This window comes from Sapajus apella, unplaced genomic scaffold (genome assembly GCF_009761245.1).
Source record: "Sapajus apella isolate SASKATOON/1434 unplaced genomic scaffold, GSC_monkey_1.0 scaffold78, whole genome shotgun sequence".
NCBI lineage: Eukaryota > Metazoa > Chordata > Mammalia > Primates > Cebidae > Sapajus > Sapajus apella.
This window is the reverse complement of record NW_022437018.1, coordinates 3,567,649-3,589,875: the sequence shown is the minus strand read 5'-3', so window position 1 is coordinate 3,589,875 and position 22,227 is coordinate 3,567,649. Positions and strand designations below refer to the sequence as shown.

At 34.6% G+C, this 22,227-nt stretch overlaps 1 protein-coding gene across 3 annotated transcripts in view; it reads left to right on the top strand.

The window, feature by feature from the left end:
• The window catches only part of TMEM26 (transmembrane protein 26), a 45,015-nt gene extending 25,718 nt beyond the window's left edge, over positions 1-19,297 (top strand). The window contains exons 5-6 of one of the 3 annotated variants that reach the window (XM_032252566.1): positions 12,405-12,481; positions 15,173-19,297. In XM_032252566.1, coding sequence (XP_032108457.1) covers positions 12,405-12,481; positions 15,173-15,597 — 502 coding nt within the window. In that variant the 3' untranslated portion in view covers positions 15,598-19,297. The remainder of the gene's footprint in view (positions 1-12,404; positions 12,482-15,172) is intronic. The other 2 variants (XM_032252567.1, XM_032252568.1) reach the window with 2 other exon arrangements.
• The last annotated feature ends 2,930 nt before the right edge of the window (positions 19,298-22,227 follow it).

Below are 22,227 nucleotides of genomic sequence, written 5' to 3'. Positions count from 1 at the left end.
GCCACAAGCAAATAAACTCAGAACCCATGATCACATCCGTTTATAGAACGACTTTCTTACCATTAGGGATTTAAGTCTCAGTGCCTGAATGTACTTAAAGCTTGGGTTGCTTTGCACTATGCCATAAAAATAAATTGGAATGAGGCTGGCTTTTAATGCTACAGTTTACTTTATGCTGTGTTTCTCAAACAACAAAACATAAAGCTCAACAAAATACACTAACTTACCAAGTAAATTTAATACCCCAATTATAGCACAAATTATATTTATAACCATGAGCTACCTTTACAAGATAATTTCCTGTTTTATCTATACTAATTTTTCTTATAGCTTATTAAGTTGACATATCCTTTTAAAACCAATCTAAATTGATTCATTATCTTCAAAGTGTTGATTTTAGTTCTGTAGTTTTAATGTTATACATATGGTCAGTGCTTCACATTGTATAATGTATTTTCTTTTCTATTTTTTTTTTTTGTTTGTTTGTTTGAGACGGGGTCTTGCCCTGTTGCTCAGACTGGAGTGCAGTGGCATGACCCCGACTCACCGCAACCTCCTCTTCTCTGGTTCAAGTGATTCTTCCGCCTCAGCCTCTGAGTAGTTGGGGTTACAGGCACGGGACACCACACCCAGTTAATTTTTGTATTTTTAGTAGAGTAAGGGTTTCACTATATTGGCCAGCCTTGTCTTGAACTCCTGACCTCGTGATCCACATCCACCCATCTCGGCCTCCCAAAGTGCTGGGATTACAGGCGTGAGCCATGGCGCCAAGCCTGTGTTTTCAAATGGAATTGATGTTGTCACAAGAAAAACATGAAGAAATCATGACAGAGCATATAAAAATAAACATCTATGGTGACAGGGACATCACAATAGAAAGATAATTAACTCCACCTACGTAGAAATAAAGATGTACATGCAGAACATTTAGGAAGATGAGAGGGAACAGGATAATAAAAGAGGTATTAAGGAGGGATATGTTTTGTGGGGCCAGTCATAGCATTGCAAGAAATGCCTAACTCAGTTATCTTAATGAACTATTAGTAGTCCCTTCCAGAAGTGGCACCAAGGAGCAATTTATAGATCTTTTTTCCAATAAAGGTTGAATATTGAATACTTTCATGAATAAAAGTTAAATTACCCAGCAAAACAAACAAAAACCCCAAATAAACAAAAACCCCCAAACCTTGAAAATTTTAAGGCATTTTTTCACTCACCCACCACTGATTGGTTATCTAATATGTGTCAAGCACTGAGCTAGGCAGAGATTGGAGAACAAACTGCGAGCAAGTGTTAGTAAAATGACACACAGTCTTATCCCAATCAAGACTGTCTCACTTTAGCAAGAATTTAGGGAGCACTTGATGTTTCAAGACACCATAAATACTCCTACTTTCCTCTCACCTACATATTAATCTGTATGCTTTATAAATACATATTTTTATGATTTTAAACTTGTGTAATATCCCAGGAAAGCTGATGTTGAATGGAGCTCAATACATTATATCACAGTCTTTAATGGTTAATGCTTTTAAAATTTGTTTTCAATTGTCATTATCGCAGGTTGAAGGCATTTTCATTTTCAACATTATCACATTGTGACAATAGCCTTCTGTAATTCCCATTCAAGTCCTATGTGCCTCTATTACTCAAATATCCATCCTCACAAAAGCCCTCCCAAAGTCAAATCCCGGAAATAATTAAAAATTTTTCTCTCTCCTAAAAATTAGCTTCCACATTCTGATTTCCCATTTTGGGTTTCACCTATATCGTAAGAATGGACACTGCAAATATCTATCTTTTCAAAGAAGGAGGCCCTTAATCCCTTCCCACTGGGAAGTCTTTGCTTTTGGGCTCAAGAGGATAATCATGAAGAATAATCTTAATACATAAGTAAAAGATATTTATATCTAATAGAAGAAAGAATCACTTCATCGTAGCCTACTCAGCATTGCCTATTATTACATTTAATTTTTCTCTAATGTTTTATTCCATAGTTTGGGCTTATAGATTTAGGATGAAGCCTACAATGTTATCTGCATTATCACAATGTCTAAATCTTTCCCCTATATTCTAGCTAGTATGTCAAATTCTATTTTTTATTAGATACACGTCCTTCCTTTGGCTCACATTAAAGTTCATCTGCCTGTTTTATGCATTTACATGGGCTTGTAAATCCTGATTCTTCAATTTTTTTCTTAACGGCTTTATGAAGTTATAGTTTAAATAACAAAGTTTAACTGTAATTCTATAGTTTAATGATATTTAGTAATTATAGATTTGTTTATCCATAACCACAATCCAGGTTTAGAACATTTCCATCACTCCCAAAAGGTTCGTGTGGCTGTTTGCAGTCAATCTTCGCTTTTTTTTTTTTTTTTTTCGAGATGGCATTTCCCTCTTGTTGCCTAGGCTGGAGTGCAATGGTGCCATCTCGACTCACCACAACCTCCGCCTCCTGGGTTCAAGAGATTCTCCTGCCTCAGCCTCCTCTGTAGCTGGGATTACAGGCATGTGCCACCACACCTGGCTAATTTTGTATTTTTAGTAGAGATGGGGTTTCTCTATGTTGGTTAGGCTGGTCTCCAACTCCCAACCTCAGGTGATCTGCCCTCCTAGGCCTCCCAAAGTGCTGGGATTACAGGCCAATATTTACTTTTAGCAGGCAACCACTGATATACTTTATGCTCTGTGGATTTTTCTTTCCTAGAAATGTCATGGAAATTGAATTATAAAATGTGTGCTCTTTTGTGTATGGCTTTTTAATGTAGCATAATGTTTCTGGGATTCATCCATGTTGTTTCATGTTTAGCTCCTCTTTAATTACTAAATAGTGTTCCATTAAATGCTTATACCCATTTTGCTTATCCATTCAGTAGTAGACGTACATGTGGAGAACTCTCAGCTTTTTGCTATTAAGAATGATGTTGCTATGAGCATTCACTGACAGACTCTTGCCTGGCTGTGTTTTCATTTCTCTTTGGCTGACATCTAAGAGTGGAATGACTGGTTGCATGTTAAGTACAAGTTTAATTTTTAATAATCTGAAGAGATTTTTCTAAAATAGCCTTATTAATTTATATTTCTACCAGCAATGTATGAGGATTCCATTTTTGCTGCATCCTTATCAACAATTGTTTTTCCCCCAGTTTTTTTTATTATATCCTTCTGGCAAATGTGTAGTGATATCTTATGGGGACATTAATTTGCAGTTCTTTAACAACTAATGTTGGTGAGCATCTTTTCATGGTATTATGAACTATTCATATATCTTCTTTGGTGATATGACTGTTGAAATTTTTTGTTCATGTTTTATTGGATTGTCTTTTTCTTATTGAGTTGTAAGAGCTCTTTATATATCCTTGATACAAGTCCTTTATCAAATATCTAAATATAAGTATTTCATCCCTGTATACAGCATGTTCTTTTATTTTTTAATGTTGTCTTTTGAAAAACATGTTTTTAAAATTTTGATGAAGTTCAAATCTATTAATATTTTCTTTCACATTTTTGATGCCATATCTAGGAAATATTTTTCCTAACCCTAAATGAGAAATACCCTTTCTTTTGTTTTCTTATTGTTATGATTTGGCTGTGTTCCTACCCAAATTTCATCTTGAATTGTTAACTCCTACAATTCCCAGATGTCGTGGGAGGAACCCGGTGGGAGGTGATTGAATTATGGGGGCAGGTCTTTCCTGCACTGTTCTTGTGATGGTGAATGAGTTTCATAAGAGCCGATGGTTTTTAAAATGTTTTCCTGCACAAGCTCTCTTTGCCTGCTGTCATCCATGTAAGAAGTGATTTGCTCCTCCTTGCCTTCCCCCATAAATGTGAGGGCTCCCCAGTCATGTGGAACTGTAAGTCCATTAAATCCTTTTTTCTGTATAAATCACCCAGTCTGAGCTATGTTTTAGTTCTTACATTTATTTCTAATACCTGTTTTTACATAATTTTTGTGTACAGTGGGAGGTAAGGCTCCAAGTTCATTTTTCACTTTTGGCACTGTCCTGTTCCAGCTGAGACTAATTTTCCCAATACCATTTGTTGAAAGGATTCTTTTCCTATTATACTGTCTTGGCATTTTTGTCAAAAAATCAATGGATCACAGATGTAAAGGTTTTTCTCAAGACTTTCTATTGTGTTCCATTGCTTTATATGTTTATCATTATACCAATACCACACTATCATGATTATGTAGCTAGAGTGAGTTTGAAATTGCATATTGTAAGTCTTCCATAATTATTCTTTTAAAATTTGTTTTAGCTATAGTAGGTGCTTTGCATTTTTATATAATTGTTATGATTCTCTTTTCAAGTTCTAAAAAAAGGTTAAAAAAATTAAAAAAAAATACCATGTTCTTGGTAAAGAATAAATTGAATATGAAGATCAATTTGGGAAGAATTGTCATATTAACAATATTAAATTTTCCAATCTGTGAACATAAAATGTCTTGTCCTTTATTTAGATGTTCCTTAATTTCTCTCAGCAATGTTTTGTAATTTTCAGTGTACAAGTCTTGTACTGCTTTGCTTAATTATTTCCTAAGTATTTATTCTTTTTGATGGTCTTGTTAGTGGAATTTTTAAAAATTTTATTTTCACTGCTATAATAGAAACACTGTTTACTTCTATATGATGATCTATTACTACAACCATGCTAAACTTGCTTATTAGTTTGATGCCTTAAGTTTTCTCTCTATAGGATCATGCCACTTGTGAACAGACTGTTTTGATTATTTCTAATCTGTATGCCTTTAATTTATTTTTCTTGCCTTATTGCACTGGCAAGAATGTCCTTCAAAGTCAAATAGAAGTAGTAAGAGTGAGCATTTCAATCTCAAGAGATAAGCATTCTATCTTACTCTGTTGAAGATGATAGTAGTTGTGAATTTTGTATAGATGCCCTTTACTAGTTTGAAGAAATTCCCTTTTAGTTCTAGATTATTGAGAATTATTTTTTGGTCAGTGTTAAATTTTGTTAAATCCTTTTCCTGCTTTTATTGAGATAATTATGTGTTGGTTGTCTTTTATTCTATTAAAATGGTATATTACACTAATTAATTTTCCAATATTAAAACAACCATGACTCCCGGAGATAAACTCCACTTTATTATAACATATAAACTTTTATTCTTTTTTGAGACAAAGTGTTGCCCATTAGCCCAGACCCAGGCACCACCCAGTGTGATCACCACTGCATCGATCTCCTGGGCTCAAGAAATCCTTTCACTTCAGTCTCCCAAGCAGATGGGACCACAGGCACGTGCCACACCTGGTTAATTTATTTTATTTTTCTGTAGAGATGGGATCTCCCTTTTTTGACCAGTCTGGTCTTGAACTCCTATTATCAGTCCCCCCATCTAAGCCTCTTGAAATGCTACGATTATAGGTGTGAGCCACTGTACCTAGTCTGTGATATTTTTTATATGTTATTGGATTCAGTTTGCTAACATTTGCTTATGAGGCATATTGATCTGTAGTATACTTTTCTAATGATATCTTTTTCTATCTTTGGTAATGCTGACTTCATCAAATACCTTGAAAAGCATCCTTTCTTTATTTTCTCAAAGATTTTACATAGGTTTGGTCTTAGTTCTTCTTTAAATATTTTATATAATTCACCTAAGGAGCCATCTGGACTAAGGTTTTCTTTTTTGTTTTTTTTGTTTTTTTTTTGTGGGAAGATTTTTTAAATTATCAATTTAATATTATTACTTTTTATAGGTCTATTTAGATATTCTATTTCTTCTTAAATCAGTTTTGGTTACATTTTCCTTCCTAGGAATTTTTCCATTTTATCTAAGTTGTAGATTTTTGTCATAAAATTGTCCATAATATTCACTATACATGTGTTAATTTCTGTGGAGTGACGTTTGGTATCCTCCTTTTCATTCTTGAGTTTAGCAAGTTCTGCCTTCTCTCTTGTTTTTTTAGGGGGTGAGAGGAAGGGCTGTTATTTACTTTTTTGGTTTGGTCAGGTTTATTGATTTTGTTGTTATTTAAATATAAACAGCCTTTGGTTTTATTGATTTTTCTATTGTTATTCTGTTTTCCACCTCATTGATTTCTGTTCTGATGTTTAATTTTTCCTTCCTTATGCTTGTTTTGGATTTAATTTGCTCTTCTTTTTTTTCTAATTTCTTCAGAGGCAATATTTGATTACTGATCTTTCGTATTTTCTATTATATTTGAGACCTTTCATCTTTTCTATTATAGATATCTAAAGCTATGAATTTTCCTCTAAGCATTGCTTTGCCAGCATCTCATACATTTGATATGTCTTTTTTTTTTTTTACTTAATGCAGTTCAAAATATTTTACATTTTTTTCTGTGATTTCTTCTTTGACATGGGTTGTTTAGAAATTGACTGTTTAACTTCCAAGCATATGGGGATCCCTTAGACTGTTTTCTGTTGTTTCCTGCTTTAATTCTATTTTAGTCTGAGGATCTACTTTAAATTGTTTCAATCTTTTTAAATTTGTGGAGACTTACTTTATGGTCTACTATGTAGCCTATCTGGAGATCTGTGTGTACTTGAGAAGAATTTGTTTTTACTTGGTGTCGGGTGGAAGTTTTATAAAATGTTAGTTACACACATTGGTTGATAGTGTTGGTCAACTCTTTTGTATCCTCACTGATTTTGTGTCTAGTTGTCCTATTGATTACTGAAAGTAGAATACTGAAATCTTCCATTGTAATTGTTGGAATGTCTAAATACTGTCTCTTTTAAATACTTTCAGTTTTTGTTTCATGCATTTTGGGGCTCTGTATTTAGGTATGCAAAATTGAATTGTTAAATCTCCTTGGATTGTAGTCACTGATGTCTTAGATTTTCAAAAAATTCCTAGTTTTATTTTTAGCTGACATCTTAGTGGTTACACCTATAACTATGTAGTTTTTGATCAGCCAGTAATTTGGGCAGATTGTAATCAACTACCGTGAGCCCTTATGACTTCTGCTCCCTGAAGATCTGTGTATGGAGTGGGTAGCACATTGAGAGTTCAAGATATTTTCATGTCTGCCTCAGCTTTTGATTTTCACTAGGCCCTTTTGGGCCTTCCCTGAACATGCCTGCAGTTTCTCAGTCAGCCAAGCTTACAGGAATATTCATCTAGCCCTTCTATAGCTCTCCTTTTAAGAATCTCTCTATTAAATTTAAAGTTAGTTTGTTATTCACTCCAATTGGGATTGCAATCTCAAAGTAGCAAGCTACAGATTTTTAAAATCATTTCCAATCAAGTTTGTTACTTTTATTGACTCACTGCTGAGTGTGAGATTTCATCCTCCACTCTAAAGCTGTCACTGGTAAAAATTACCACTTTAACTGATCAAGATAGTCTTACCATTCCCACAACTTGAATCAACTTCAGACATTCTTTTTTCTGAATATAGGTCCCTACCTTATCTTTTCATAGAGGATTTATGAAAAGAAACTTGATATCATAAATTCTATTTCTGTCCCTTTAAGATGTACATTTTCCAGCCTCTTGCCAGTTTGCAATCCAACAATATCTTTCTCAAGGACCTGGGAGCCATCTCTTAAAATGCAGTCTTAATGAAAGACGGAGCCCCTATCTCCCTGCCTCTGTGAGAGGGTAAGATCCTACTTTGAAAAGTGCCAATTACCAAACACAAGTGGCCTAATCAAATTTACTAACCCCCATCCTGACATTCTCCAGTACTGTTCAAGTAGGTCACCCCAGTTTTTGAAAACTCTGCTACTTTTTGTTTTAGCAGAGTTCAGTTTAATCTTTTCTCCTGCATTGCAATAGTCTTGAATAACTTCTTCCTCATCTGTTTAACTTCATTCAGTGCAATTAAAACAAAACAAAACAAAACAAAAAACAAACATAGCCAAGTTGGGGATAGGGGAATGAATATATGGGTAAGAATGCTTCAGATTACCACTGTTCTTACTTGAAGTTTGGCTAGTTTTTCACAAATAAATGTTACTCAATTTGTTGTTTGCCTTTGGTTGATTTTCCAAGCCCTGATGGTTGTTTTGACAAATTTCTTAGAATTATACATGTTTGTTGGAAAGAGGATTTGTTGACCTTTTCGTTTTGCTATAGCCACCTTCCAAAATTTTCATAAGTCAGAATTTCAACATCATTGCCACAAAGAGCTCCCTGGCCATTTACATCTTTGGAGATCAATTTGTGCAGTCTTTTTTTTCCCCTCCAACATAATAATAGATCATTTATTCTCACAGCATTACTAACATTTCACTGTGATTACTTGACCATTCAAAGGAGACTCTTCCTATGTTTACATTGTGTTTTCTCTTTATTTTGCAGAGTTAAGGCCAATCTCTCTTTCACCTGGAAGAGATGGAGAAATATTTCTTCTAGGATAGGTTAATACTTAATTTTTTCTTCCTTTTTAATTATTTTTTCCTTTTCTGATTGTATTTGTCATTAAAAAAGAAACTAGACAAATTCTATCCACTGATTCTCTCTTTTCTACAAGGATATTTACACTTCCAAAAAGAAATAGCTAAGCAAATTGGCAAAATATGACTTTTTATTTTTATTTTCAACCACCAGATTGAGTGTGCTGATATGCCAAATGCCAGTTCCTAGCTTTTCAAATAGAAACATGATACTAATGTCAATAATTAAACTTCCCAAGATTTTTTTTTGTCGGTCTCTGAATCAAGTTCATTGTCTACTTACATACTTCTCAGTTGACATTTGTGAAGGAGATTACATACATGGGGACAGTGGTGAATAAATCCACCCCCAAAATTCCTTTGCAGATCTTCAGTGTTTGCCATTAACATCCCTGATTTATTTACATTCTAACATTTAACCTTGTTGAGAATTTTTACTGTCTAATCTAGTAATTCATATTTGCCTGCTTTAAAAATTTTTTGACTTACTATTCCAAAATTGTGTTTGATAATTTTACTAGTATGTCTTACTAGTATGTCAGCATCCACATTCTTCCATATTTTGTGTGTGCATAGATAATATATGCATATTCAAAAAGCTTGCATTCATTATTGTGTGGTTAAAGTTGGATTCATTTAGGGCTAGGCTTAGTATATCATTTATCCCTATTTTGTAGGATGATGAATAATATATAAAGATTCTAAGAAGTGTGTTGACATACCAGTAAAATTACCACTGCTACAATTATGTAATGTTTATCACTCACTGTGTGCTAAGAGGTTTTAAATGCTTTAATTTAATAAGTTATTTTGCCTTTACATTCACACTATGAAGTAAATAGCATTATTATCACCATTTTATAAGCAAAGGCATATCAGGCAAGGAAAATTAAGAAAGTCTCAAGATTACATGAAACCAAAAATAACTAACTTGTAGTGATCTACCATAATACCTTGTGTCACATGCTGTTCTAGGAGATTTATATGTGTGACATATTTAAATAATATACTTAATAAAATTATCATATAATCCAATAACTATTAATATTGTATTCTTCACAATATAAATGGGTAAAGTATACAGATGTTAAACTACTAATTCATATTCATATAACTAATAACTGATCAATCTGGAATTAGAGTTCACATCCTATTTCTTCAGTGAGAGTTGGAGCTGGTGTTAGAACTCTGGTCTCTTGGCACCAAAGCCCCCTGCTTTGCCACTGCTTTCTACTGCGTCACAGGCAAATTGAACATAGTTTTTGGTAGAATTATTGAAGTTTTGAACTAGATGAAACTTCAAAAGTAACGATCTTGTGAAAAATTTCTTTTGCATCTATTGAAAAATCCTCGCCAAAATATCCTTAACAAATTTTTCTATAGGCTTTGTTTGAAAAACTCCACTGATAGAAGATATACTAACCCCAAGGGGCAACTTGTTCTATTTGAGGTAATATTATTAGAAACTACTTTCTGCTATTGTGATGAAATTTGAATTCTTACAGATACAACTGAAAACCTTTGAGCCTGAATTGGACATCTCAAGTCAAAAGAAATGTTTCATTCCTTTTCCACACTATAGCCCTTAAACATATGAAATAAAACTTCTAAGGAATTTTCTCTAGTTTTCAGTTTCTTGAACTATTTCACATAGATCATGACTCTGAATTCCTTTACCATTCTGGTTTTTCCCCTTTGGTACAGGAAACTTTATAAATGTTTCTCCTAAAACATGAAGCACCACACATAATATTTCAGGTATGTTCTGAACATTGTAGAATAGAGGAGAACTAAAAGTTTCCATTTCATTCATGGAAATAATACAATGTAATGGTAGAAAGGGTGGATATTGAAATCAGCTGTCTAGTTTTGATTTCTGCTCTCAACACTCATAACCAGATTATTTTGGACAAACTTCCCAAGTCTCTGTCACCTCCTTGGTAAAATAGAGATAATAATTGTGTCTACTTTGTTGAGTTGGTATGAGGATTGTGATCATAGAGTTAAACATAGAAAACTGCCTGGCGTGTACGTCTGAAATCAGAAACTGCATATAAAATTATTTAAAAATTCAGGCACTTATTGAAGATCTGTTGTGTATAGATATTGACAGTGTAAAGAGGGAAAAGTGATAGTCTGAATTCCCAAGGCATTTACATTTAAAATTTTAGACATTATATTTCTTGTGAAGCAACCTATGATTTTATTTGATTTTGGTAAATTGTAAATTTTGTCATACTGTGGACTCATAATTAGATAATAGTAAGGGAAAATCTTTGAGCCCTTTTTTTATGGCTGCTGCTGTGAAATGCTATCTCTTATATCCAATTCTATTCTAATCTAGGCCATCCAGTTACTTCTTTTGGAATCCTGATTGTGTCTTCCAGGGTACTGGTTTTCTATCCACGGTCCATGCCATATGTGCATATGAGAAGCCTTCCATCAATGTCAACCAAGTCATGATAAAATGTGAAGTAGAAAAGAATCAAAAGCACAGCCTTCAGCAACCCATTGGAGAGTCTCCCTACGGGGAGTCATTTACACAGGAATCCATCTAACAGTATTCACACCTGGAATATTTCTTAGTTTTGTTAATGAGGACACTATGGGAGACTTTTTCAGAAACCTAGTTTAAATCTGAATGTCTGTCATCAACTTTTACAGCTTTACCTGCTTGGTAATCCTAACTATATTTTTTAGAAAAAAGGAGCTAAGTTTAGTTGAGTGCAATATTTCTCACAGAAGCTGTGATGACACTTTGTAATATCTGTCTGTTTCTAAAAGGGCTCTCAGAAATCTTTTAAAGAATAATTTTTATAATCTAACAGAGATTAATAGTAAATGTGCCTTTTGCACTTTAAGACATATTTCTGCTTCATTTTGAAAGATAAGACTTTATTTTTCTATCATCAACCTTGTCTCCACCATTAACTGCCAAAACAGATAATGATGGTGTAGAAACTTCATTTACAAATTCTCTCAGAGTTTAAAGATTCAATTTTGCATTTAATGCCTCTACACTTGAAGCATTTAAAGATATTCCTTACAATCACCTCATTTCTTTTGGTTTCAATTACTCCTCCCTGATGCTTTTCAGACTTCTCCAATCTGAAAATCTCTCTTGACAAGATGGAAACAAAATCTGTTATTACACCACCAAGCTCAAATGGATGACTTCCTATCTTTGCTAAAAATAAATGTGACCCTTTTTAACATCCTTTGCATTTCTGTATCGTAGAAATGCAAAGGATGTTAAAAAGGGTCACATTTATCCTCTATTCTTTCTGATTGTAGTCTTCATGACCATTTTCCTAGGTCTAGGACATTCATATGTTGGTCTGAGTATAGACTCTGCTTTTGTGCATTCAACCATTTCTTCCACAAATATATGTTGAATGCCTGTTATCCATCAAGCACTGTTCTAGGCACTGAGGATACAGTGGTGAATGAAACAGGCTTATTCCTTGCCTTACATTCTACTATCTGGTATAAATCTTCGTTTATTAGATTTATCTCTTTACTTTTCCCTATCTAATGACAATTTTCTTTCAATGTTGTGTTTTTAATTTTTGAGCATCATTTAGCTCTTTTGAAATATCTTTTCAATTAGATTCCTGGTTTCTTAGAATAATTATTAATTTCCCCTGCTGACATTCCTTGAAATCAGCCATTTGAATATCCATGTCAATAGCTACATTTCCTCCCCTATCATTTCCCTCCCATAATGTTTCCATAATTTGGTAAAACTAAAGACAGCAATAAGAGACCAAGAGGCTTTGTCATAATTCATGCATACATTGGGTTTTAAGTCTCTGATTATTTATATTTCACTTCTTTATTATTCCATTACTATCATGCAAGAAATTTTTTCACTGATTTATTAAATCACTGGATATTTTGGCCACAAGAGGTTTATTAAAGATATACTAAAAAATGAGCTGAGAAGATTTTTCTCTTCCTCATGGGATCATACTTTTTATTACAAATTTAAAATTTGGTCTGTTTTCCAGGAATAGCCCTGCACTAGTCTATGCCATCCTTGTTATATGGACTTGGAGCATGCTGCAGTTTCCACTTGACCTGGCAGGTAAGTATCTTGATGTTTGTGCAAAGAAAAGAAAATTACACCTCTTGATTATAAACTATGCTAAAGCTAAGAAGGCAAGTGAGAGCATCTTCATGTCTATATCCCAGTGTTAGTTCTAGTTCAGATTAGAAGGAAAGTAGATTGAAACTTAGTAAAACCAAGAAGAGTGGATCCACTGTGGTACACGGTGAGCTTAAGATAGTAGAGCAGATAATTGCACAGTGTTATATTTACTTCAAACAGCAGTTCCATCAGTTATGATTTATAAGGCCTCCTGCAAACCAGGTAATACATCTGTGTCTCAGTTTTTTTCATCCATGTAATAGGGATGATAATCATAGTCACTAGGGTTGAATATTCTTGTCATGACTCAGTAATATACCGTTTACTTAGCAAGTTGCTGCCATAAAAGTTTTATCTCTCATTATTTGTAAGAAGTAATTTTCATTCTTTTGTCAGACCCATGTATTGGAACTTCAGAAGGCATAGAAGCAGTCAAAATTGTCCTCATTGGTGGTCCCTGGAATTCCATTGGTCTTACTTTAATAAAAACATAAATCTCTAAGATTTTGTAAGACATAATCTGTTTCTCAGGCAATTTATACTAGTGATGATCTAGAGCTGCACTGTCCAACAGGGGACCCACCAATAACATGGCTCTTTAAATTAAAATAAATTAAAAATTTAAAACATTAAAAATCCAATTTGTCAGTCACACTAGCCACATTTCATGCGCCCAGTTGCCACAATGGCTACGATATTGGACAGCAGTAATATGGAACACTTCTACCACCACAGGAAGTTCAATTGAGCAGTGTTGATCTGGGGTCATCCCAAAACTTCTTGGAACCCTGGAATTTTGATTTGAGAATTCTCCTGAATGTCACTTTACTCCAAAGAAATTCTAGAAATTAATAATCACATTTTCCTCAGCCTGACTTTTTATTTTTTATGACGCCCTATTTGACAGCCTCAGGATTAGAATTAACCCTTAGGACAGGGATATGAACTTTTTTCTCCATCTTTTTTGGTTCATTTTTGTAAGCTCAGAGGTCTGAGGCCATTTTAAACATAGCATTCACTTTTTGGAATTCTTAACAGAATGGATGGAAAAACTTGCTGTGGCTTTTAAGAAATACCAAAAACAAGATCACTGATTAATAATTACAAACAAATATATGTCAGTAACACACACACACACATTTTGTCATAGTGTGCTCTGGAAGGTATGCTACATTCATTGATCAAGCTGGTGTCCACTTACAGAATATTAAGTGCCATCATTTTAGATATTGAGTTAATACCGTTAGAAAGTCCTTTGGGAGCCATTTCCTGGCCCTCATTTCTTCGGAAAGGCTACCATTGATCTTACCTTGGTTCGTCTTTTGTCTTTCACTCTGCTGATCCTCACCCTCCCGTATCTTGTGGTTTATTGCCTTGCTAAGAAAATTTGTATTTAAGAAAGACATTTTGTAAACTTTCAGGGGTGATAATGTTATGCAGCTGTTTGAAAAACAAAGACCAAATGTTACCTCTGACTAAATCATTATTGTATTTTCCAACAAACAGTACATTATGTTCATCCATATCAAAGCAGCTTCATAATATTTGCAGGATCCAGTAAACGAAGGCATTCATTGTTTGAAAACTCCAAATGGAAGGCTTCATTATTATAAAAGGATTATTTTCTGTCCTTGACCCTGAATTAAATTTACATTTGAGAAATTAAGACAAAAGTTTCTTCTGTTGATTGGACCTCCTTTTGTTTAACTGGAAAATCAGTAATTATATTCAGTCTTTCTTGCAAACTGTGAAACAAAAGCACAAGGAATTAGGACAAAATAAAATAACAATGGCATTTATTCAGGACTTTTTTTCCTCCATCATTTGAAAAATACATTTCACATGAATTAAGTTTGAATTTGAATATAAGCACTTGAATCTTCACAGCACAATCTGCACACATGACTGAGTGTGTAAACTAACAGATCCTAAAAAGAGAATGTAGAATGATCAGAGCCATGTACACTTTGCTTGGTTTCCCAAGCTTATCAATCAAACAAATCATTTGTGATCCTAAGGAGAAGATTGAAGGAAAAAGTGGGCTGAAAGCAGGGCTGTTATTCTAATGGAAACAAAATGAGTCAATGAATAAGGACCCCTCTCCTCACAGATATGATTGTTATCCCAGTTTTCAAAGGAAGAAACTGTGGCCTAGGAAGTCTTAAGTGACCACGCCAGCAACTCGCTGCTGGAAAATGCGACAGTCATGCTTCCTGACTTGAAGCCTTGATCATGCAACTCTGAGGGCTCCTTACACTGTGGACCCCAGGATCACAATGGCAGTTTCCTTTATTCCCCTCATGGTGCAGCCTCAGCCTCACAAGGAGCTTGGGCTATGGGCACTTGGGACCATGCCTGGTTCCTAGAATCTATTTAATTGTGCTTTGCCCAGGGTAAGAATTACATGATCTTACATTTCCTACATGGATGCAAGCCACAGGGCAGGGTGCTTTACTTGTTCCACCCAGATTTAAATTACTGGATAATTCCATTTGATTTCCATTCTGTAATTAAATCATAGAATTATTATTTGCACAGCCCCCATGGTTAATGACTTGTCCCCATGTCATCGTCTTACATGTCTATGCTTCCAAGAGAGATAGTAACTAGTCGGTCTTGTGTTTTCAGTACAGAATGTCGTGTGCCCCTTGTCTGTGACAGAGAGGGGATTTCCCAGCCTCTTCTTTTGCCAGTACAGTGCGGATCTGTGGAACATCGGAATCAGCGTCTTCATACAAGATGGGCCCTTCCTTGTCGTGCGTCTCATACTGATGACGTATTTCAGAGTCATCAATCAGATGCTGGTGTTCTTTGCCGCGAAGAACTTCCTCGTGGTGGTGTTGCAGCTCTACCGCTTGGTGGTGCTGGCATTGGCAGTCCGTGCTTCGTTGAGAAGCCAGTCAGAAGCCCCAAAAGGAGAACACCGTTGCGGGGGACAGACCTCTGAGAGTGGGCCCTCTCTGCGGGACTGGCAGAGCGAGTCTAAGGAAGGCCTGGCTATTCCTTTGAGGGGCTCCCCAGTCACCTCCGAGGACTCCCACCTCACCCCATAGTTATTGACTGACAGCGGTCTTCGGCTAGAACCTGACTCTCTGGTTCTTCTTATAGGGAGGATCCTTTTTCTCCCCCAACCTTGGCATATAATAATTTTCAAAAGAGCATAAAAAGGTGATCTTAAACCAAAGCCGAGGAATTTTCTTTTTTCAACGGAATGGAAGAAACTTTGATTAGTGACTATTGCTACAACTTCTGTGTGATGGTATCAGATGTTACAGTTGCTCAACGACTAAGTGATTTGTTTGTCTTGAACTGTTTGAAAAGCTATGGAAGGGGTTACAGTGACATGCCCTCGAAAGATTTAGTGCAGACAAACTGTCGCGGCTGTTACCTGAAAATAGAGAAGCTTTGAACTTTGGCTCCATTGTCAGACTATTTTGTGTGATCTTTTCTGCAATGTCCCTCTGACATCAAAAAATGTACATTCAGTGAATGCAGAACAAATGAAGGGAAAAGGGCCTTTAAAATTACCTCACTGTGGGCTGGAAGCAGCGAAAATCTCTGCCCAGCTTCCGTATCATAGAGAGCCCTATTCATCGCTGCACAGGCCTTCCCAGGAAAATCATTTTTCTGGGCTGATGTATTCTGCCATGGCGCATATGCTCTTACAGAAATTTTATTGCTTTTGGCTTGGATGCTACACAATTCACAGCAAGCCATTTTGGTTACGCATCTGTTAGTTGCGAGGCAGGAAATACTGGTGAAATGCTAGCAAAGTCACAATTTCTACTCTGAACATGATTTGCAGTGCTCGTCAGTATTTTTCTGAACCCTACTTCACCATTTTCTATATTGCCGAGTCGAATCATGTGGGCTGAGGCAGAGAAGCTCTGAAGCAATGAATAAAGGTGTTTCGGGCCCTGTAAGTGTTACCATGGTTTCTGGTGTCTGCCACAGAAGCGAACAAAGCTGCAGCTTCTCTGAACCGCCACTACTGGGGGCGGCCTTTGGTCTCAGGGAACATGGTGATGGAGGATTGCATCAGCCCCACCCACGGCCAACAGCTCTTGTTGAGTCACGGGAGTCGGAATGTGCTACCCCGTGGTGGAAATCAGGCAATTCGCTTTATTTTCTTGCATTAAGACTTCATTTTCCTAGTATTGAAATAGCCATCCTTTTCCTTTACATACCTCTATACTTTCCAGATGGAGGTGATTCAGAACCTTTTAAAGTGATTTTTGCTTTTAAAGATACAGTGTGAAAATTTGCTCGGGTGTATCGCAGTAATTACATGAGGCGCGCAGTTCCAGAACTGTTGTTTTGGGTTCAAAACCTAATTACCCCAAATTAGTATACTCGAGAATTCAAAGGGACATTTAAGTAGGGTATGCTCTTCATTTCTTATGACCTATTGACAGCCAGTTGGGACAATTTTATCTGTAAATCTCTGGGTGACATGATACCTATTTGAAATATTTTATAGAAACTTTTGTCAACAGATTTTGTTTTTATACAGAGTCATGCATATTTTTTCATAAATGGCTTCTTCAGCGCCATTGTTATGTTTTTATTTCTTCCTTGTGCTTCTAATTTTAACAATATAATGACTGTAAAATGACACATGGAACTAATGGAATACATTTATAATTTTCCATAATAATTTCATGAAAGTTAAGATCAAGAAATGATATTTATATGAAATAGAGCACTTGACAACTTTTAAGGGCATGTTATTTAAAGTGCTCAGCAGTTGAAAGCAAAATAATAACTGCTATTTATAAAAATGCCTCAGCAGAATCTGTTTTTATGTTGACTGCTTTATGTTGAATATTTTCTTCCACAACATGTATGTGCTGCTTATTATTGCAGATTTGCTCATGGCATACTTTTCATGTTTTAATTTTTTTCTTCCAGCAAAACAAACACTGAGGCCCTAAAAATAGATAAAGTATAAAGTAGTACGGCTGTTGCAAGGATATTTTTAAATGCTTTCAAATCTGAGACTTGGCTTGGGTTCGTGAATGAGTTTCTAGTGTTTAAATTAAAGTATTTTGTAATTAGCACTCTTCTGCTGGCCTGAGAAATAAAAAGTCTGTCTAAAGTCTAGCTTTATTTAGAGGGTCAGGAAGTCAAAGAGCATCCAGGACCATCTTGGCAATTAATAGTGGCAAAAATAGACACAGGCTCTGCAAGGTTTTCCAGGAAAATCTGCTTAGGGCAGCATTTGTTAACCTAGCTGCCAGTACTCCCACCCGCTTAGACTGGCTGCCTTTACAGTAGGAAAAAAAACCAATCTGCATTCCTTTAGTTTATTCGGGAAAAAAACCCTAAACCTAAATTATATGATAGCCAGTCCTAAGACTCCTGATGAAATAGTACAGATTTATTCAGTTAATTGCCTGTTTTTAGTGTGGAATGCTAAATAATGTAATGTTTCAAAACATCTAAGTGTTTGTTATAAGGTGGCTGGAACATCAATTACCTCCCATGTGTTGACATCCTGGGACTTGTTTACATTTACATTTTATTTGTAATAAGATAACTTGCTTACATCACCTGTATCATGTGATGCAAGCCATCCCGTCTATCATAACCCCTCACCCAGACACACAACAGATTAATCCCCAACCCCTGAGGAAAATGGCTTATTTGTAGCTGTTGGTGCTGTTGCTATTATTACCTTTGTTGATATTTAATTGCTTGATTAAAGCTCACTCAAATATCCTTCCTAAAAACATATCATTCTACTTGTAAAAGAAAACGCAATGTGCATGTTTCAATGATACTGCGTGAAAACGCACCTCATGATCATCTTGTGCGTTTCCTTTGCCCTTACTGGATGACTCTCAAAGGACATGACTTGACATAGTAATATTAGTAAACTGTCTTTATCTTTGATTATTCTTTTAATTTTTATTTAAGCTGTATCAATAGCATAATAAAATAAAATTTTGAATTGGCCAGTAACATTCTTTATAATGTTCCAGTGGAGAGTCTGATATAAATTTACTCTTGGCTCCATTTTAGTTCCACTAACAAATAGCACTTCAGGCCTTACAGAACCATATAGATATGACCAAGGAATATCAGGATTCACTATTATAATACTAATTGTCAACTATTTAATTGAAACTTTTCAAAGCCCTGGAGAGCCATGCATTTGCAGGGGCACATGCCTTAAGATTTCTATCCAGGTTTCGGAGTTGAATGTAATAATCTGTTTGACATTTAATTCTTGATAATTCTTAACCAGCTTTTCCTGTTAAAAGAGCGAAAGAATTGCAGATGCCAGGTCTCTGTCCACTTTAGCCCTCCTCCGATGCCAAGGAAGAGGGATGGTAACATATACTACAGAGACTCAGAGACGCAAATGAAAAACCAAACAGTCTTGAATTACAAGAAGAAAAGAGGATTGTTATTTTTTTTTTTTAATTTCAGAATTTGCTTTTTACTCAGTGGACATTCTGATTTGCTCTCAGAAACATCTGATTTGGGGTTAAACTAGGCAGCTGGAGGATGTTTACAGCTTTGAGGCTTCGAATAACTTTCCATATGCAGGGAGTAACTTTACACAATGTTTGAATAATTAACTGCTACGGTCTTATATTTTATGAGTATCCATTCCATCCTCTGAATCTTTCTTACTAGAATACCATATAAGAATATTTTCTCTGGAGTATTTATATTTATACTATTTTGCTATTAGTGGCCTTTGTATTTTATTATATGCATTAAATAGTGTGTGCACAACTTTAACTTAATGTGGATTTTTTGCTGGCTTTTCATGTCTTTGTTCTCTACTTCATTTCCTTTACAGTTTTTAAGCTCTGGTTTAAAAAATAAAACTGATCTATTTAGAATATGATTAAAGTGGCATTTCAAACCAGTGAGGAAAGGCTGACCAATTTTACAAATGATGTTGGGAAATTTTGCAATCCATCTGGAAAAAATAAAGTTAGATTTTTATCTCCTGCAATATATAGCAATAAATTCCAGATGGATTAAAGATGTAAATGTAAAATGAAAACTATAAATATTAGAAGAAAATATGCAATGTGTCTTTAGCCTGGGGGGGATGGGAAAAATCATCTGAAACAAGACATGAAGCTACAGAAGAACTGACAGATTTTTTTCCTACATAAAAGTTTAACATTTCTTAATGGCAAAAGGCTTCATAAATACATCAATCTTATTTTCCTTTTTGGAGAAAGGAGTCAGAAAAATCAGAAAAGAGAAATGGGAGGTATAGAAATTAGAAGGAGCCAAATTTATCACTGATTCATAGAAGACAGTTTTGACCATCCAAGGAAAACACATTAAAACCAAATAAACTATTAAAATAATCGGAAATCACACAAAATCAATAGCGTTTCTACATACAAAATTACATAGAATATATACTTAATGAAGAGATTCTTTTACATATAAATTAAATCCATAAAACCCATAGGAATAAACTTGAGAAATGTATAAGATCTATGTAAAGAACACTTTAAAATGATTTTGAGGGCCATACATGAAAAATTTAACAATAAGAAATTATTTTATGGGGATTAGTAAGAAGCCTTGATTTTTTTTTTAAAGTTTCAATTTTCCCTAAATTGATCTATAAATAGGTCATGTAGCACAATCTTCATCATGCTATCAACAAGATATTAATTTTTTTGTGATTGCATAAGCTGCTTCCAAAGATTTCATGATAAAATAAGCATGAAAGAATAGCTGGAAAATACCAAAAGAAAGTAGAAAAACAAGAAAGATATTTCATATATTGAAATATATTATACAGCTATAATAACCAAGACAATTTGGTTGTGGAATATGAATAAGCAGGAAAAAAGTTGAAGAGAATAAGTTTAATAAATAGACCAAGCTACACAAGGGATTCCAAACTGTGATAAATCATGGGGCAGGGTAAGATATTATAAATAGTTTAGGTTCTGGAAAATATTAAATTGGATCCTTACCTCAATCCTTATGTCCAAAACATTTTCAGATAGAGCAAATAGTTAAACATTTAAGATAAAAAATAAAGACTGAAAACTTTGTTTTTTATAATTGTGATGCTGAGAATGCTTTTTGAGCAAGATACAAAATGAGACACCATAGAAGATTCATAAATTTCAGCTCATAAAATTAAAAATTTTAGCATCATAAAAATACCATAAGCAAATTCAAAAGTTGAACAACAAACTGAGTTAATTTGTTTGCAACAAATATAGCAAAGCATTAGTTTTCTTAATGAACAAACAGTTCTTACAAATAAGAAAAAAAATCACTGGAAAAAATGAGTAAAAAATGTAAGTATCTGATTCACTGAAAAAGGAATAGTTGAAGAAATGCAAATCAAACCACAATGAAATGCAGATTCAACTACAGGGTAACCATTTTTCACTTACTGGGTTGGCAAAGACTCAAAAGTTTTTTAGAATGTTCTACTACAGGGGATCAAGGGAAGTAGGCATTCTTATTCATAGTGGGAGTGTAAATTGGTACAACTCCTTTGTAAGACAATTTGGCAACGGCAGTCAGAAAAAAAACACATTTATCATCTGACCTAGCAACTCTACTTCTAAGAATGTATCTTGCAGATATGTGTGTGCAAAAATGTACGTATAAGGCTGTTCAGTGTTTTCTATAGTTGCAGCATATGTCCATAAATAGAGTCATGGTTAAATAATGGGACCTCTTTACTACATAATACCATGTCAGTCTTGAAAAGAATGAAGTAGAGCCATAGTGTTGATAGGAAACAATAGCTTAAATATTCTGTTAAGTAAAAATAAGGATACAAAACAAGTTAGCATGTTACTCTTTTTGTAAATGTTATCTATACCTTCACAAGTGGCTAATAAACATGAAATAATGATCAAGTTTTTAATGATCATGGATATTCCCTCTTTTTAAAATTACTTTTTATATTTGATAGCTCGAAATTTTAAAATAATGCATCACTTTTGTAATGTTAAAAGTAATTATAACAGAAAACCTCACCACTTGTAACCTTTATTTGCGCTTACTGCTATGTACAGATGCTTTGATATCATTTTGCAAATAAAGTAAAAGCACATCATTTATTTTCACCAAAGAAAATAAAGACCTTCTTAATACAACTAAGGAAAATCTTGAGAAGTTTTAGGTAAATCAAGGGCTTAAACCATGTAAATTCTGCTTGCCTTAGGAAGTGTCAAATACTTGGGAAATTAAATAATGAATAGATATAGAAGAGCACAGAAAAATCAAACTTACAAAAAGATTTACTGGGTCTTTCTTGATGAGTACCATGGAGATTACTTTGAAGCTGCCAGTGTAACACTTCCACACTCCTGACATTTATAGGGTCACCAAAACAAATCATCAAGGAATTTCACTTTGAATGACACCGTCAATGCTGATTTCCCCAGAAGAGATTGAGAACTGAAGGAACCCTGACAGAGAAAACTTCAGAAAGAATCTATGCATCTGTTTCCATGTCTGTATTCACAGCCCATCTAATTTGTGTATTTAAGCTTTTATAATTTTGCCAAGTATTTACTAAATTTATAACTGATTGTGGTAAGTGATCAAATGGATCATATGCAAATCTGATCGACATTGAGGAAACAAACATTCCTAAACCAACCATATGTCAAATATCATATAGTCTTTGTATCCAAACTAAGAATTTTGGGCAAGGAAAATTGGAT